The following is an 18968-nucleotide window of genomic DNA, read 5'->3' on the forward strand; positions in this document are numbered from 1 at the left end:
CAAATTGAGGCTCCACTCATCCCTTGAGAATCCAAGTTCATGAAAAGCATATGGCGCATCAGACATCTGGTTCTCAAAGCACCTAGTTTCTACAGCACCATCTCACTGCTCTAGTCTCTGCTGTCTCCAAAGAGCCTCCCTTGCATCTGCTTCTGAAATTCTGACATCTGATTCCTTTCTCGTGCACTATAGGAGACTGCAGAGGACATTCACTCTCTTGACATTTGTGAATACATCTGGGAGGCTGGTGTTGGCTTTGCTCACTCCCCTCATGGGACTTGAACATGATTTTCAGCACAACTTATGAAGCCAACCTTTGGAGTTGGCTTCTCTCAAACTTCTTGCATGGAAAGTAGTATTCCATGTTATCACATCTACCAGAAGAATCTGTGAGCTCCAGGCTTTTCATTACTCTGCTTTATATGCAATTCTTCTACAACAGAGTGGTGCTCTGCATCCACCCAAAGTTTCTAGTAAAGGTGTCTCCACTTTCCATATTGATCAAGTCTTCATGTTACCTATATTTTTTCCAAGGTCACATATGAAGGTGAAAAGGCCCTTCATTCCTTTAGACTGTAAAAGAACCTTGGCTTACCAGAGGTAAAGAACTTTGCCACATTGTTGGACTTTGCAACTATTTGTCTCTTACAAGCCTAACCATCTGTGTGTATAGAAACATAGAAATGACGGCAGAAGAAGACCAAACGGCCCATCCAGTCTGCCCAGCAAGCTTTCACACTTATTTTTTCTCATACTTATCTGTTACTCCGACCGCTGAGTTCAAGGCCCTTATTGGGAACTTTATGGTTCTAATTTCTGTCCACCCCCGCCATTGATGTAGAGAGGCTGGATCTGCATCAAAGTGAAGTATCAAGTTTAATTGGTTAGGGGTAGTAACTGCCACAATAAGCAAGCTACTCCCATGCTTATTTGTTTGCCCAGCCTGTGCAATTCAGTCCTTGTTGGTTATTGTCTGAATATAAATCCTCTTTTCTTCTCCCCCCCCCCCCCCTGCCGTTTAAAGCAGTGAGCTGCGCTGGATATGTATTCAAAGTGAAGTATCAGGCTTAATTGATTTGGCGTAGTAACCGCTGCAGCAAGCAAGCTACGCCCCCACTTATTTGTGAATGGCAAATCCATTTTTCTACACTTCCTCAAGCCGTTGAAGCATAGAGCAATGTTGGAGTCGCATTAACCGTGTGTGTTTGAATAAGGGTATTTATTAATCACCAGGTAGTATCTGTCATTCCCGCAAGCCACCCCCATGCCTCTTCGCTTCATTCGCATCCTCTAGACTTTATGGATCCGCAGTTTTTATCCCACACCCTCTCCGTGAAGAAATACTTCCTGACATTGGTTCTGAGTCATTGGTTTTAAATCGTGACACCCCCCCCCCCCCCCCCCCCCCCCCCCGGTTCTGCAGATTTTTTGTTTTTCTTTTTCTTTCTTTCTTCTTCTCATTCCTACCCCCCCCCCCCCCCCCCCCCCCCCCCCCCCAACAGAAAAGGTTTGTCGTTGACTTTGGATCATTAAAACCTTTCAGGTATCTGAAAGTCTGTATCATATCACCCCTGTTCCTCCTTTCCTCCAGGGTATACATATTTAGATAAGTCATTCGATGAAGACCATCCACCTTTTTGGTCACCCTTCTCTGGACCGTCTCCATTCTGTCTCTGTCCCTTCGGAGATACAGTCTCCAGAACTGAGCACAGTACTCTAGGTGAGGCCTCACCAGGGATCCGTATAAGGGATAAACTCACATTGTATAGTGAGTGCATTCTTCTGCGCTAGTGATGTTCTGGATTATAGACTTGATCATGGCTCTTCAAGTTGGCCATGGCTTATTTGCAAGCTTTATCTCTTGAAGACTTCTGCAAAGTTGCACCTTTTTGTCTAGCCAGTAATGGGATGTAATCTTTCAAAGAGTGATAGTAAATTTTGCACAAGCAGTTTTGTATAGCTGGCTCACACAGTTTATTGTCCACAGTGGGATCCAGATTGCTTATTCAGTAAATGCTCCATTGCAGCCCTAAGCTTGGAACTACCCCCGAACATGTCGGGCTAATTCAGTCCTGCTTGTCGAGGAAAAACCAAGTTTGCTTATTGTAAACAATGTTATTCATAGAATTCAAAATACCCACCTTCTTGGAGAGTCAACTACTTAACTAAACTTTGTTCTAAAGTAGAATTGAGGGGGCTCACGAGGCAGTACTTTTGTGTGGGAATTCCCGTTCTTCTCAGAGCAAAAGCTCCTTGAGTTGGGAGAAAAAAGTCTGTTTGGTGCCATCGGATGACTTTGCCTGTGCATCATGGATAATTCACCCTGTCTATGGAGAACATGTTTAAGTAGGTAAACTTGCTTTTTGATCTCCCTCTTAATCTGTAATAAAGCAGTAATGTTATCTAATTTTTTAGGTTATGGTTTTAATTTTGATATTTTGTCTTGTGTATGTCTTGTATGTGTTAACATTGCAAAGTGTGGTTTTTTGTTTTGTGTTTTGTTTTTTTTGTTTGATTCGATATGCTTTGGTTATACTGTCTTTCCATATACATGTATATTAAGATTACAAATAAAAATGAACTGCTATAGAAGAATCCAGATCTCTATCTTAGCAGCATGGAGCACTAACCCCAACCTGTTCATACACGTTACCCCATTCTTTAAGAGTTGGTTTGTTATAAGTGTCTCGTTTTTGGTTTGTTTTATTAATGTTTAACTGATGTTATGCTGGATTTCCTCTTTATACGGTTTTAAAACTTTTTATAATTTACATTTGTGTTATTTTTAACTTTTTTTTTTATTTATAGAATTTTTAAATTACAAACAAATTGCTTGTGACAGAAAAACATGGATTCAAACGAAAAAAAATACAAAAAATATCCACTTTATAACAGAAAATGAGGAGAGGGAAATATCTAAGGGAGTAAATTAAAGGAAACCATAATCCCCAAAAAGAAAGACATTAAACATAGTATAAACCAATGTTAAACACTTATAGCTAAGAAGATTGAGGCACAGGGGAAGAAATGCGTTACGGGACTCTGTATAAAAAGTTTTAATTGCTCGGGTAAGAAAAAAACTCAGCCCCTTTTTTTTTTTAATGACACATTTACAAGGAAAACTAAGAACAGAAGAAAATCCAAGGGAAATAACATCCTGACAAAAAGATAAACCATTTCGCTTAATTTGAGTAACAGAAGCAAGATAAGGGAAAATTCTTACAGGTTGAGCAAAAAATATTTAAATCCTGAGATGGAATGAAAGAAACTGATAAAGTGCCTCGATCAAGAACTTCCAATGAAGAATTTTCAAGGAAAGAAGATAACTCCTGGTCCTGATGATTTTCCTAATAAGTTTATTAGAAAGAAAAATGTGAGTTGATGGCATATTTTCAGGTGAAAAGCCCAAAGCATCCTGTGTAAACCTCATCAGTATTGAAAATGGAATCTCCCCAACGACTTTAGGGAAATCCTAGAAAGCACAGATTAAAGTGCTTCACATTATTTTTCCAAAATTTTAAATATGTCTAGACAAAGCCATATGATCTCTCAGTTACTGCATTAAAATCCAGAACAGAATTTAAAGTATCTTCAACACTGGAAAGTCAACCTATAGAACTAACCTGATTCTGCAAATCAGACTTTTGTTAAATTTAGGGAAAGATTATCAATCTTGAGGTTAATCTGCTTAAGAGAGCCCCCAAAACCAGTTACTAGGTCCCACAAAGCCTTGGGACGAGCTGGAACAGCAGAGAGTTCACCACCATCAATGGAGTCAGCTTCCTAGGAAGAGGGGTGCAGGGGAGAATTCACATCCAAAACCTGACCCAGACCTGGCAATCCCTCCGCCAGAATAGCTCAGCACATTCGAAGGAGATCCTGCTGCTATCAGGCAAGAGAAATGAAGTTGATCCAGGCGGCGTACCTCGAAGAGACACCCCCCCCTTCCCCACTGTGGATGCAGACAATGTGTCATCGGAAAGCACCACGGAGGTACTCCCTTGGGGAAACTCTTATGTGCCGGAGGCTGGTGATGATCTGGGCTAAATGATGCTGCCTTTGTAGGCTATCGCTGATCTCCCACACCACACCGCACACCAGGTTCCTCTGCTCTCACAACTGCTGGTGAGGACGTGAAATGAGTGATGGCCAACTGCTGTCTAAATGGGGGAAGAGGGTCTGGTTTAGTTATTTTTATGTTCCATGAAACTTTGGAAAAGCAAGTATGAGCTGTTTATCTACTTTCCCTTCAGGTTGAAAATTGCTCGACTAGACAACATTTTTCTTACCAGAATGAACTGGGCAAATGTTGGAGGATTGTCAGGTAGGTTTTATTGTCCACAGCTGCCTTTCTGTAAGTTGACTAATAGTGTGTTGTATTTGGTTTTGCAGTGTATCTTGCTGGTTAGAGCTCATTGCTATGCCAGAATGACTATTACATGCCACCCCTACTATGTACTGTGACCTCAAATGTGTTTGTCTTTCAATCTACCACATTGATTAGGAAAACTTTAAATGAGAAGCAATGTTTCCTTAGTCTAGTCAGATGAATCCAGAACCAGAGGGTTATGCACCGCTACCAGCAAATGAAGACTAATCAAAGCTGAAAAACACACTATTCTCTTACATGATGTGCTGGGTAATAGCCAAATGAATATTCACACAGGCGAAAGCTAGCAACGCAATATGATTGCGCGGGCGCAAGTGCCCTGCACGCGTAAATCCCTGTTATGGATGCTATTCAAGAATTGATCTTGAGTGGGGTGCCCCAGAGGCTAATTTCAAAGAGGGTTGTGTTTGGAAGGGTCTGTACTTCCTGGATCCAGTGGTGAGTGTTTGCATGTTTTGTTTTGTTTTTTAAGTGGACACATTTGTCTGTGATTCAGTTTCACCTGCTGATGGAAATCTGCTCTCAATTACAGTGGTGACTACAAGCAGATCATCTAAGAGGGAGTTTCCCTGAAATAACTGGACTGGTTAGTAATCACAACAGATGAGCACCTCCAGGGTTGGGGAGCTCACTTTCAGGAGCCAAGGGTGCTGGAGTGCAGAAGAATATCTCCGGAATATCAATCTGCTGGAAGCCCGGGCTGTCCAATCGGCATGCTTGCAGTTCAGCAACAGGTTACAGGGTCGAGCGGTCCGGATAATGTTGGACAATGCAACGACAATGGTTACATCAATTGGCAGAGAGGAACCAAGAACCTGCGAGTTTCGCAGGAGATATTCAAACTTATGGAATGGACAGAAGTGCATCTTCAGGAGATCTGACTCGCTTACTGCAGGAAAAGACACTATGAGGGCAGACTCTCAGCAGAGAGAGTCTGGACCTAGAATGGGTATTGTCAAACAAAGTGTTTCAACTGATGGATGGCAGGGACCTTCCATTTCTAGACCTGCTGGCGACTTCTCACACTGTGAATGTTCCTTACTGCTTTGGTCTCAGGAATTATCCAAAGTCATTGGGTATCGATGCTCTTGTGCAGGAATGGCTGGAGGACAAGCTTTTGTATGCCTTTCCTCCGTGGACCACGTTGGGCAGAATGGTTCAGAGGTATGGTGCTGCTTGTGTCACCAGATTGGCACAGGAGACCTTGGTATGAAGATTTGCAAAAGCTGCTGGTAGCTTCCCCTCTTCAGTTTCCAGCACACAGAAATCTGTTTCAGCAGGGTCATGTTCTTCATGAAGATCTGACTCTATTTTGTATTACAGTATGGCCCTTGAGAGCAAGAGGGGTGTGTTTGGTTGTTTTTTTTCTTCCACTTCCTTAGCCTATGTGCAAGTGTTTGAGGCTTGATGTGAAGACTGATTTGTTCTTCCTCGTTCGGCTAAGAACCTGCTCATTTTGGAGTTTTTACAGGATGGATTGAATAAAGGGTTGGCCTCTAATTCCTTAAAGGTGCAAGTAGCGGCCTTTGCCTGTTTCAGAGGTCAAATGAATTGTGGTCCCTTGTCAGCTCATCCAGATGTGGCCCATTTCTTGAAAGGAGTGAAACATCTTTGTCTTCCCTTGTGGTTACTGGTGCTCTTGTGGAGTCTTAATTTGGTTTTGGATTTCTTAGCGGGCCCTATGTTCAGACCAATGTGAATCTTATCTTTTCTTGTAGTTACTGACCTTTAAAACTGTATGTGTTGTGATGAATTTCCAAGCTGCAGGCCTTGTCTTGCCGGGAGCCGTTCCTTTCAATGACTCTGGGGGCAATATAGCTGCATACTGTTCCTTCCTTTCTTTTTTGCCAAAAATGGTCTCAGATTTTCACTTGAATCAGTCCCTTTCCCTGCCATCTCTGGATAGGGAAAGATACAGAGGAATATCGCCTGTTGCTGCCTTGGATAAGACACATCTGAAGGTTTCTAAAACTCTCAGGAAGAAGGATCGCCTGTTTGTCCTCCACAGTGATAATAAACAGTGAGCCAGCTTTTGCAGGATTAAGGCGGTAGTTACGTCTGTGTATATAGATGCTGAACAACCGTTGCCTAGTCAGGGCTCATTCCACTAGGGCTCAAGCAGTGTCATGGGCGGTCATAAGAAAATGCCATACTGGGTCAGACCAAGGGTCCATCAAGCCCAGCATCCTGCCTCCAGCAGTGGCCAATCCAGGCCATAAGAACCTGGCAAGTACCCAAAAACTAAGTCTATTCCATGTAACCATTGCTAATGGCAGTGGCTATTCTCTAAGTGAACTTAATAGCAGGTAATGGACTTCTCTTCCAAGAACTTATCCAATCCTTTTTTAAACACCACTATACTAACTGCACTAACCACATCCTCTGGCAACAAATTCCAGAGTTTAATTGTGCGTTGAGTAAAAAAGAACTTTCTCCGATTTAGTTTTAAATGTGCCCCATGCTAACTTCATGGAGTGCCCCCTAGTCTTTCTACTATCCGAAAGAGTAAATAACCGATTCACATCTACCCGTTCTAGACCTCTCATGATTTTAAACACCTCTATCATATCCCCCCTCAGTCGTCTCTTCTCCAAGCTGAAAAGTCCTAACCTCTTTAGTCTTTCCTCATAGGGGAGTTGTTCCATTCCCCTAAGCAAATGTCGACAGGAGACAATCTAAGTTGTGCCGTGGTGGTCCTTACACACCTTTTCCAGGTATTTATCGTCTGGATGTGCAGGCCCGAGAGGACGCAGCCTTTACACATGCGGTTTTGACTGGACCACGATACATCCCACTGGTTCTGGATTCATCTGACTAGAAACTAAGAAACTACTACCTAGCCGATAATTTCTTTTTTTCTTTCTTTAGAAAGTCAGATGAATCCAGCTTCTCACCCTTGGCTGTCAAATGACTGGGTTATGGTCCTCCTACGTGGCTATGTGCTCCAGGGGTTACTGGTAAGTATTAGTCCAGTCCCTAGACTAGTGTTAATGCATTCTTTTGTCTGAGCTCAGTGTTTCCTGTTGGCTGAGTGCTAGAATGGTTATCTGTTAGTTAGGTTTTTGCTAGTCTGTCCACAGTTGGCTTTTGAAGAGAATACTGGCAGGCTGATGTCATTGCAGGAGCATATACTGTGATTTCAGCTTTGCTCATTCTCCATCTGCTGGTAGAGGTGCATAAACCACTGGTTCTGGATTCATCTGACTGTCCTAAAGAAAAGGAAATTATCAGGTAAGTAGTCATTTCTCATTTGTAGTAAGAAGGTAATGTGTGCTTCTGGAGTAATTTTGCCTAATTTCTTTTAATAGAATTAAAACTTCTTCACTCTTTATTTCTGTTTTGTTTTGTTTTTTTTAAATCTTGTAGTATTCAAAACACAATACAAATCACTTTGTAATTTAAAGTGCAATACAGGAAGAAAAGCTACCACTGAAAATTTAATACTTCTTATGTAAGAATCTCCCAGCAGTACTATAAAATCACATCAGAGCTGTCCCTTCCCCCCACTTCCCTGGCCTGATGACCAGACACCCTTTTTGTTCCACACTTGAGGCCCAACTCTTCTACACGGTCTTCCTCCCACTATAGCTCATTCTCTGCTTCTTGGCCTGTCTTTCTAGCTCAGCCTTGCCAGCTACTTCTTCTAATATAAAACGGTTTTTTATTGAATTGAAACACATGGGTAAACAAACAAGAATCAGACACATTGTTTTATACATCCCCCAATCCTCCCAATCGAATCCTTCGTTCCAACTCCTCTTTCCTTTCTTGCAAGAATCCCCCTCCCCAAACATAACCCTCAGTCTCTGTAAAACAGAAAGTCCAGGGAAGTCCATGAGTAGAGAATTTATAGGGCACTAAGTCCTAATCAGTCATTCAGTATCAGGCTGCATGCCCGTTGTGGTAATGCCTGTAAATATCCATTCCAAATTTGAATAAAGTGACTGCATTGTTGTGGGCAAGTCTTGGAATCCATGTTGTCCATTTGCATCATGCGGTGTAGATGGATATGCCACATCCAAAAAGAGGGGGGAGGCAGCGTCTCTCCAGGTGATGAGAATAACCTTTTTCCGCACCGCAAAGGCCTTCCTCAGAAACCAATGGGGACATTGACCTCTAACAAGCGGTCGGGGAATACAGTCAAATAAGATCATATATGGGAAGATTAACCCCTAATAACCGCCGTAAATATCCCACAATGCTCCCCCAAAACGTTTGAATGCCCAGGCAAGCCCAAAAAGCATGGGAAAGGGTCCCTGTGGAAGACTGACAGCACGGACAGCACGCGGTGGTCGCCAACTGAGCGTGAAAGGCAATTTGCGGAGTTACATATGCCCGGCGGAGCAACTTGAATTGCATCTCCCTGTAGTACATGTTACTGGTAAGTTTAGTCAAATTTTTCATACAAGCCTTGAAAACCGCTATAGGCACCTGAAACACTCCATCCCTGTCCCATCGCTCCACCGAAATTTGGTAAGAATCGGTCGCTAAACCTTTAAGTAGCCTTTGGTAATAAATAGACAGGGAAGGCACACGTGGGCTTCCAAGCATAAAAAAACTTTCAATGGTCTGAAAATGTGAGACTAACTTATTAGAGGATGGAATAGAAGTGAGATAGTGATGGAGTTGCAGGTAACCAAATAAGTGAACCCCGGACAGCCCATATGTATTTTGAAGCTCTGCAAAAGAGAACATCATACCTGAAGCATCTAACACATGGCCTAACATGGTAATGCCTTTCGCCTGCCAGTCTCTAAATACTCTGGATTGGGAGCCCGGTGAGAAGTCAGGGTTACCTAAAATGGATGCCAGGAACACACAAAAAGCTGGTAATCCAAGCTGCTGAGTCAAAAATCGCCAGGCGTGACGAATTGGCGCTATTAGCGGGTCCTGGTGCACTGTGCTAGAGAGAGCCCTACGGGGGCACATGAGTACATAGTGCAAGTCTAGCAGGGCAACTAAAGTATGTTCCGCCAAGGGGGCCACAAAATTGGGATCTCCAGAAATCCAATCTAGAGTTACACGCAGATTAACTGCAATATTGTAACGGAGCAAATCCGGCACACTCATACCACCCAAGCCCCATTTCAATTTAAGCTAGCGCAACGGGATTCGAGCCTTCTTACCCCTCCACAAAAAATTACGGATTAGTTTGTCAAGAGTCCCCAAGTCACTGCTGCTGGTTAGGAGTGGGAAGTTCTGCAGCATGTAGAGCCACTTAGGCAGAAGTATCAATTTGAATAAATTAATGCGTCCCCCGAGAGAGAGAGGGAGGTCTTGCCACTGGGTTAATTTGTCCCTCGTCAAGTTTATTAATCGAGAAATATTTAAGGAATAGATGTTTTTCATATCAGTAGATAAACCCCCAAATATTTGAGAGAGTCTGTTGCTCATTGTAGAGGAAATCATCCCATCCATCGTTCTTTAAGAACTGACTGGTAGGCCAAGGCCTCTGACTTGTCCCAATTTATTCTCAGACCTGAGAACGTACCAAAAAAAACAGTTCCAAAAGGGCAGACAGGGAGCGCTCCGGAGATGTAAGAAAAACTAAGACGTTATTTGCGAAAGCAGAATATTTAAAAATCTCCTTCGTCTGGGAGTAAAACTACACCCCCCCCCCCCCCCTAATGTTTGGGGAAGCCTGCAGTGCCAAGAGCAAAGGTTTTATAGTAAGCAGAAATAGTAGGGGGGATAGTGGCCAACCTTGACGAGTGCCTTGCATCACTGGAAATGGGGAAGATAGCTTCAATATCTGTCAATGGGATGTTATGGGGTCATTATAAAGTAACTGGATGGCTTGAAAAAAAAAATCCCTGAAACCCCATTGAAGTGAGCAACTGAAACACAAAACTCCACTCAACCCGATCAAATGCCTTTTCGGCGTCCAGACTCACCACCAGAAATGGGATGTCTGAACGCCGGCACAACGCCATCGCCGCGGCCACCCGCCGGATATTAAAGCGTATTGACTTGACAAAACCCACCTGGCTCGGCTGAATTAAGGTCGGCAAAATGTTCCCCAAGCGATCCGCCATGATTTTGACTGTAAAAGTTTATGGTCAACATTCAGCAGGGAGATAGGACGATAAGCGGTTGGCAGCAATGGGTCCTTACCAGGCTTTGGGATTAAGGTCAAATGGGCTACATTACCATGAGAGGGAAAGGAGCCCTGGTCTATCAAATTTTGAAACACCAAAGGGAAGGAAGGAGATTTGTGAGAGGGTCCACTAAGCATTTATAAAACTCAAAGCTAAAGCCATCAGGCCCGGGCGCTTTTAACGTTTTGGCCTTGTGAATAGCTGCCCGAACCTCCTCCACCTTGATAGGTTCATTCAACCAGCGCTGCTGTGCCACAGTAATCGAGGGAAGATGAAACCTGGTACAGAATTCACTCCAATTTTCCTGATTCCACCCCTCGGACTGATAAGTGTAATATTCCTGAAAAGTGGTTAGAATGTCTGGTGTATTAACTATTTGGCCTCTAGCGGTCCGTATAGCTGGAATATGGCGGGAACCCCTGGCTGATTTGACCAAACTGGCTAGCATTTTCCCTGTCTTATTCCCAAACTGATATAACTTAAATTGATAATATAAGACACCTTTTTTTTTTTTTTTCCTCTGGTGGAGGAGAGAATTTATTGCGGTTTGCAAGGAGACACAAGCTGCTCGGTGTTGAGGGGACTGCAGAGCCACTAGATCCTGTTTAGCCTTTTGTAGTTGGGCACTGAGAAGTAAAAGCCTTTTATCCAAGGACTTTCTCCAATGGGCAACATAGGAGATGATGTCACTCCATAATGCCGTCTTAGCGGTATGTCAGAATAAAACAGGGTCATCACCGTGCTGAGCATTCAGTGCTGCGAAATCTTCCCACCTCTCCCGCATGAAGGCCTGAAATGAAGCATCCTCCGCTACAAAATAGGGATACCGCCAATGTCACATCGTGGGACCAGCAGGTTTTGCCTTCAATTCTACCCATATGGGTGCATGGTCAGAGATTATAATATCTCCAATCCCGGTGGATGAAATCTTGGAAAAATAATGTGCAGTAACGAAAAAGTAATCCAGATGGGATTGAGTCGCATGTGCTCTGGAAAGCTGGGAGAAGTCTTTTTCAAATGGATGGAGCGTCCTCCAGGAATCCACTAAATGTAGGGTATTTTCCAGAGATTGAAGTTCTTTACTGGGCTGTCCTGTGTGAGCCAGCATGGAAATTCTATCCCACTCAGGGTCTCTTAAACCATTAAAATCCCCACCAACCACCAGTACCTTGTCTATATATGGGAAAAGCAATTTGTGTAGTGTTTGATAAAAGGAAGCTTGGTGTGTATTAGGTGCATAGACGCAACATAGTACCATAGGGACCCGATTCAACTCTGCTTCTAAAATCAAATATCTGCCATTTGGATCTTTAATCTCGTTTGAAACCTGAAACGAGAGATTCTTCCAAATTAAAATGGCCACCCCCGCAGATTTGGAACTGGCTGATGCAAAGTGAACTGCTCCCACCCAACCTTGGCATAATTTAGTGTGCTCCCCATTGGTCAAATGCCTTTCTTGAAGAAAGGCAAGGTCCGTCAACTTTCACTTCAAGGCTTGTAGGATTTTAGACCTTTTAATGGGTGAGTGGATACCACATACATTCCAAGATAAGATAGGTCCATGATTATCCATTTTCATAAACAAATAGGATTAGTAGAACATAGCATTCCAAGTTTAGGGGAAGAGATGGCCGTCCCAGCAAAGACAATCTCCTCAGCAATCTAACATCTACTTGTGAACACTGAACAGTACACAACCCATTCCACAATCCCCAAAACAAAAGAAGCAAATCCCTAGAGATCCGTAGCTCCCACCAACCCACCCTCTTCCCCTTAAACATCTACTCCCCCCCCCCCCCCCCCCCCCCCCCCCCCCCCCAAGGAGATCACTCAGGATGCTAAGACTCTCGCACCCTCCATCCAGCCCCACCCCTATGTTAGGTGGTGGTGGGTTTTGTTTTTTTTGTTTTTTTTGAAGGGGTGCAAAGAATCCCAAAATATGAACCCCAAACAGATCGAAATAAGCAAAACCAGAGTAACATCGACCTAACAAACATAATGCATGCGGTAAACTGAGTGATGCTGCACTGCCATCTCGCAGTGAGAGCACCCAAACGTAGCCTGTATGCATGTCCTGGCTTAACATGAGGCTTACAAACTTGTAGAAAGAGAGAAACTTTTTTTTTTTTTATGTCCCCTGAACAAAGTGATCAAGCATAGCTGGTATAAGGCTTCTGATTGTACAATGTAGGACTTAAAACCAGATCCAAGTAAATCGGAGATGCTCTGGAGAAAAACATCCAGCAGGCCATTAATCGAAAACAAGCGTGGAAAGTCACCTCTGATAGATGAAAGTCAGCTAGGCCTGGTTAACAGGAATCAAGGCTGTTCTCCCGCAGCTGCTGCTGACCTGGCAAGAGAAGTGATGTAGTCCCGGAGTTCTTCCACCGCAGTGAACCACCGGGGACCGCCAGGGGTGGATACCCTTACCTTGGCTGGGTACACGAGAACTGCACGCTGACCCAAGTTGTGAAGTTGGGCATAATAGGGAGAGAGGGCTCTGCGTTGCGCGGAGAGTGCCACCGAAAAATCCTGAAAAACCAGGATCTTCTTACCTTCATAAGAAGGAGCTCTCCCTCTCCGGACCGCCTGCAGGACTACCTCTTTATGCATGAAATTCAGGATTTTTAGCGATAGTGACCCTGGGCTTGGCCTGCTGTGGTTGTCGCTGGCCTAAGCGTTGTGCGTGTTCCACTCGCAGTGGGCCACGTGTCGCGGGGAGTTGAAGCTCCCGATTCAGCCAGGCCTCCAGTGTAATGGACAGATCGTGCTTACCAAGCTCCTCCGCTAGCCCTATAAACCGGAGATTTGACCGGCGAGACCTATTTTCCAGGTCTTCAAGCCAGTTAGTATGCTGGGCGATCATGGATTGGAGATGAGTGACATCAGAGCGCATGGTCTGGAGGCCATCTTCCGCTTCTGAAATTCTGTGCTCCACTTCTTGAAATCTTTTATCATAGCCAGCGAGAGAATAATTTAAATCGGCGATTTGGTTCGGAAGTTTTTTAAATTCTGGTTCTAGGGCCGCTACTACCGCTGCTTGGATGTCAGCCCAGTTCGCCGGCACCGAAGAATCGGGAGGGCAGGTCTCATCTTCCAGTAGTGCTTCCATAGGCCTCAGTTTCTCTTTCCCTGTCTTTCTCTTTCTTTGCGGTGCGCGTTGACATCGTGGAAATCCAAGAGGTTCCCCGGAGAGTGACGATAACTAGCTCTGGTCCTGTGCAATTGACAAGCTTTGGTGGTCGGGGATGGAGCTAGATGGTGAAGTGAGGAGCCAGCAGAGGAAGGCCACATCCGTTCCCCTGCACAACGTCACATGATCTCCCAGCCGCTTCCTTCTAATGAGTCAAAGCTGTTAATGCAGTCTCCATTCTGACCAGTGTGGACATATAACATACCTTACTGTTGCTTTTCGGCCCATGCGGACTGATGCAAATACCTCCTCCATTCAGCCACAATACTGTGTTTTGGTCTTCGCAGGCTGCTGTCTTTCCTTTGTCACCCAGTTGCAGTACCTGATTCTGGTGGGGGGAGGAGGATGACTTGTAAATTGTGTTGCACACAATTCCCCCAGGGATAGTTGATTCACCAATAGAATTATTTAAAAATCAGCAGAGTAATTAATTTCTTAAATATTAAGACTAAAGTGATAAAAGATGCAAGCTTCCAGAACTCCCGGGATACTTAATTAGGCAGTGTACTGCAAAGTGAAGTGCAAACCCTTCATAAAGGGAAGCAAAGTGCAAGTTGAGAATTCCAGATGAAAGGTGCTAACACATTTTTATTTAGATTACCATTAACCAAGCTAAACGTTATGTATATTCCAGTAATGCAGAATTCAACTTGGGACACTAATGAATAATTTTTTTGCTGATACAACTTGCTTTCAAGTGCAGACTATACAGTGTTGCACCTTTACATCTTGGTACCATACTGTGTGGGTGTGGGGTTTTTTGTTTTGTTTTTTTTTGTGCGTTATGGAAGTGAAACAAAATATAAGGCTACATCAGATAATCACAGCAAGAGCTCTACTAGCCCTGGAAGCTTGTATTGTTGAAACTTAGTTTTAGTATTGTTTCCATAATTTTAAACTGCTCATGATATGCTTGGGGGGGGGGTGTGGTCACAGCTGGATATTCAAGTAGTATACATTAAATAGCATGCTGTGTAAAATATTCTGAAAATTGTGGGGGGGGGGGCACGGGGGAACTTTGACTTACTGACTCGGTAGGTAATCATTTAGGGGCGGATTTTCAGAGCCCTGCTCGCGTAAATCCGCCCAAAACCGGGCGGATTTACGCGAGCAGGGCCCTGCGCGCCGGGAAGCCTATTTTACATAGGCCTCCCGGCGCGCGCAGAGCCCCGGGACTCGCGTACGTCCCGGGGTTCTCGGAGGGGGGCATGTCGGGGGGCGGGGCCGGAGCGCGCGGCGTTGCGGGGGCGTGTCGGCAGCGTTTTGGGGGTGGGTACGGGGCGTGGCTACGGCCCGGGGGCGTGGCCGCGCCCTCCGTACCCGCCCCCAGGTCGCGGCCCGGCGCGCAGCAGGCCCGCTGGCGCGCGGGGATTTACGTCTCCCTCCGGGAGGCGTAAATCCCCCGACAAAGGTAAGGGGGGGGTGTAGACAGGGCCGGGTGGGTGGGTTAGGTAGGGGAAGGGAGGGTAAGGTGAGGGGAGGGCAAAGGAAAGTTCCCTCCGAGGCCGCTCCGATTTCGGAGCGGCCTTGGAGGGAACGGGGGGAGGCAGCGCGGCTCGGCGCGCGCAGGCTATACAAAATCGATAGCCTTGCGCGCGCCGATCCAGGATTTTAGTAGATACGCGCGGCTCCGCGCGTATCTACTAAAATCCAGCGTACTTTTGCTTGAGTCTGATGCGCAGGCAAAAGTAGGCTGATCGCGCTTCTTTTAAAATCTACCCCTTAGTATATAATCTGTAATTGAGGTCTTTCCTTCAAGAGGAAGTGTGTAAGTGAAAGGAAGAAGTCACCTGCCAGCAGTTAAATGTTTAGTAATTTGGGAGCTATGTTTGTTCTCTGAAGTGAGATCTTGTTTGGAAAAACTAGTTTGTGGCTCTGTTCCTTAATGTAGTATAGAATATTCTTCCCCTCGTAGCAGTGTAGGAGGCACTGCTGCTTTTAAGTACTCTAGGAATGGCCAAATGAGACATTAGGAAAACACGCTTAGGCTGTTACATGTAGTGATAATGGTAATACAGCTTAGTAATGATTCTGTCTCCTTTAGGAATGATTCTCACTTTGAAGGACACAGGGGTTCCAAAGTGTGTTCTTTCTGGCCCACCTCAGGTGGTAAGTGGAAACGAGGTTTTATTTTATAAAAGAAGGCATTTGAAGGATGTATGTATATATGCATGTCTTCTCCATGCTAAAAAGCCTTAATCTGTTTAGTCGTCTTCTATAAGGGTGCTTTTCTATCCCCCTTTATCTTGTACCTCTTCTATGCCTGTTAAGTTGTGGGGGGTTGTGTTTTTTATGCAGTGACCAGAACTGCACACACTACTCAAGGTGCAGTTGTTCCACACTTCCTAGCATGTAGACAGACTCTGGACCAGTGGGTTATGCACCTCTGCCAGCAGATGGAGATGGAGCAAACTGATGTCACAGTATGTATGTATGTATGTATATGTATATATATGTGTGTGTGTGTATATATGTATATATATAGATAGATAGATAGATAGATATAGAGATAGAGATATATATTCCTGCAGTCACATCAGCCTGCCAGGATTCTGTGTCCAGCAGATGGTGGACGTGCATCTCCCTACTGGGGATTGCTTCAGATTTTAGGAGAATTTTAAGAAGAGAGAGAACCCTGCTCTCCTGCGGTGATACCAAATGGTCCCTCCCCCAGTTGAGAATTCCTGAGGTGACTTCTGTGATTCCTCAGATGAGTGCCTTGGTCTGGTAGCTGGTTTTTCAGCTGGCATGGACTTTGCCTTTCAGTTGTTCAAACGGCTGTGGGTGCAGGAAGCCAAGAGCGATGGTGACGGCATATGCCCTCTCCTCCTGCAGCCAGAGACAGTCTCTGTTTTCATTCGGGAAGGGCTGAGCTCAGGTAAGCTTAAAAATAGAGTAAAGGGGTTATGTAAGACTTCCTCCGGTCTCTGAGCTCAGCAAACTGGGGGATTAAGGGAACTAGGCAAGCTTGGTAGGTTGAGCAGTCCGGGTAGGCTAGGCCCTGCTGTTAGGCTTTTACCTGTATGCCGTGTGGTAGGACCATCAGTGTGTGCAAGTGCATCCAAATTGTGCACCCATTTTCTTTGGGTGCACTTTCTAACACGTATCTGTTGTGTGCCCAGGTTTGGCATGGTGACAGTGCGCTTAATTTTGTAGCACATAGACTTGAGGCGCGTAAGTCTTGTACGCACATCTTCAGTCACCTGTTAAGCAAGCTGAAGAATTAATGGCACCGGTACCAAGAAAGCTAAGCACCTTTCTCTAATGTGTCAGTGCTGCTTAGAGGCTCAGGGAGAATTATGTTCCTCTGATTTTACTAAGCCTGGTTCTTCCCAGCCTTATGATGGCCTGCTTAAGGACTTGTCAGGAGGAACGCCTGACCTTGGACTCCCTTGACTGGTTCCTCAGCAGGAGATGGCAACTCGGTGGGCCCCACACAAATGCCTTCTGGTTTTGGCATGGATTCTTCTGCTTGTAATCCTCTTGAGGCGCAGTCCTCAGCCCCATCCAATCCTGTCAGATCTTCAGGCTGTGGCCTCCCCCTGTTCCGGTACTGTATTCATGCACTGAAGCACGCCTCTATTAGCTGTGGGTATTCCTGAAAGGAATCTGGATGGCACTGATGAGGCAGATCCTGACTCTCTGGTGGCTGGGGAAATTCCTCTGGGACTGGAACCATATAGGATTGTTACAGTTCCTTCATAGAGATCAACTGCCAGCCCTGATTTCCCAAAATTGAAGTTGCTGGGAGTACCTGGTTCATCTTCCATATCTGAGCCAAAGAAAAGTCCCATTTTGGTTTCCTTGCGTAAAGCCTCCAGTCTTTTCCCTGTTATGGAAGCAATTCAAGAATTGATTGATCTTCAATGGGAGGCTCTGGAGGTAAATTTCAAAGGGGGGTTGGACCTTGGGGAAGGCCTGTAGCCCCCTGGATCCAGTAGTGAGAGCACATCTACATTTTAAGAAAGTGGACCTGCTTGTTTCTGTGCTGTCTCCTAAGCAGACGACTATCCCAGTGGAGGGAGGAATGGCCTTGAAGGATGTGCATGATAGGTGGATTGAGGCCATCCTTAAACAGGCATTTGAAGTAGTGGTAATGAACTTGCAGATAGCGTCCTGTTCCCTGGTGGCTCTCTCAGGAGGTTGATTCTGGAGTGAATTTCAGAGCAGTTATGGAACCTGCTTTTTAAGTTGATGCAGGCTACAATTTGGTCTGTACCTCAGCCATAGGAATGGTTTTGGTAATAGCAGCCAAGCATTAGTTATGGTGGTGTAATTGGTCAGCCAACGCAGTCTCCAAAGCTAATCTTATGAAATTGCCTATTAAAGGCTTGCTCTTTGGGAGTGAGTTGGAGAAACTGGCCAGTAAGTGGGATCAATCCCTGGTTCCTTGGGTGCCAGAGGATGATAAGCAGTTACTGCGCCCCTTCGTATGTCAAGCGTTCCAAGTGGTTTCATCCCTACAGACAGCCAAACTTTCAGAGGACTCTGCCTTTCGGCCCAGGTAGCCCAAATGAGGCACGGGCTCAGGTAGTGGATCCTTCCAAGTCTCTTGATGAGGGTTTGCTAACTCTCTCTCCCTCTGGATAGGGAGATGCCTCTTATCAGAGGTGGGTCGAGATCACATTGGATTAGTGGGTCCTGGAGGTGATAAGAGAAGGATATGTGCTGGAGTTTAGCACCATTCTTCAGGACATGTTCATAATGTCTCCCCATCACTCCCTGCAGAAGAAGCAGGCAGTGGAATATATACACTGTCAAGGCTCCTCAGTCTGGGGGCTGTGGTTCCATTACTGACATCTTTGGACAGTATGAGGTGATATTCCATTTATTTTGTTTTACCCAAGAACGAGGTCTCCTTTCATCCCATCCTGAATCTCAAATAAGTCTGCTGTCATTTTGCAGGTGACAAATTTTCACATGGAAACATTGCGCTCAGTGATGATGGCCGTGCAGTCGGGGATTTCTCACCTCCTTGGATCCGTTCGAGGTGTTACCTCCATATCCCCATCTAATTGGAATACCATTTTCTGTGTTTCATGATGTTGGGCACCATTATCCGTTTTGGGTGCTATCTTTTGGTCCTGCTACCAAGGTTATGGTGCTGGTGGCAGCAGAGTTTTTAGAGAGGATGGAATCCTAGTACACCAGTATTTGGATGACTGGATGATTCAAGCCAAATCCCTGGAAGAGAGCTGTCTGACCTGCAAGGTAGTGAGCTTAGCCAAGAGCAGTCTTTAGCTATCTCAGCTGTTGGAGTACCTGGGTGTTCGGTTCAACACGAGGC

At 45.1% G+C, this 18968-nt stretch overlaps 1 protein-coding gene across 1 annotated transcript in view; it reads left to right on the top strand.

Moving 5' to 3' along the window:
* Positions 1-18968, top strand: part of ELAC2 (elaC ribonuclease Z 2) — a 183555-nt gene that overhangs the window by 20247 nt on the left and 144340 nt on the right. The window contains exons 3-4 of the mRNA XM_029600234.1: positions 4254-4324; positions 15726-15790. Of these exons, the coding sequence (XP_029456094.1) occupies positions 4254-4324; positions 15726-15790 (136 nt within the window). The remainder of the gene's footprint in view (positions 1-4253; positions 4325-15725; positions 15791-18968) is intronic.

The sequence above is a fragment of the Rhinatrema bivittatum genome, chromosome 4, assembly GCF_901001135.1.
Source record: "Rhinatrema bivittatum chromosome 4, aRhiBiv1.1, whole genome shotgun sequence".
NCBI lineage: Eukaryota > Metazoa > Chordata > Amphibia > Gymnophiona > Rhinatrematidae > Rhinatrema > Rhinatrema bivittatum.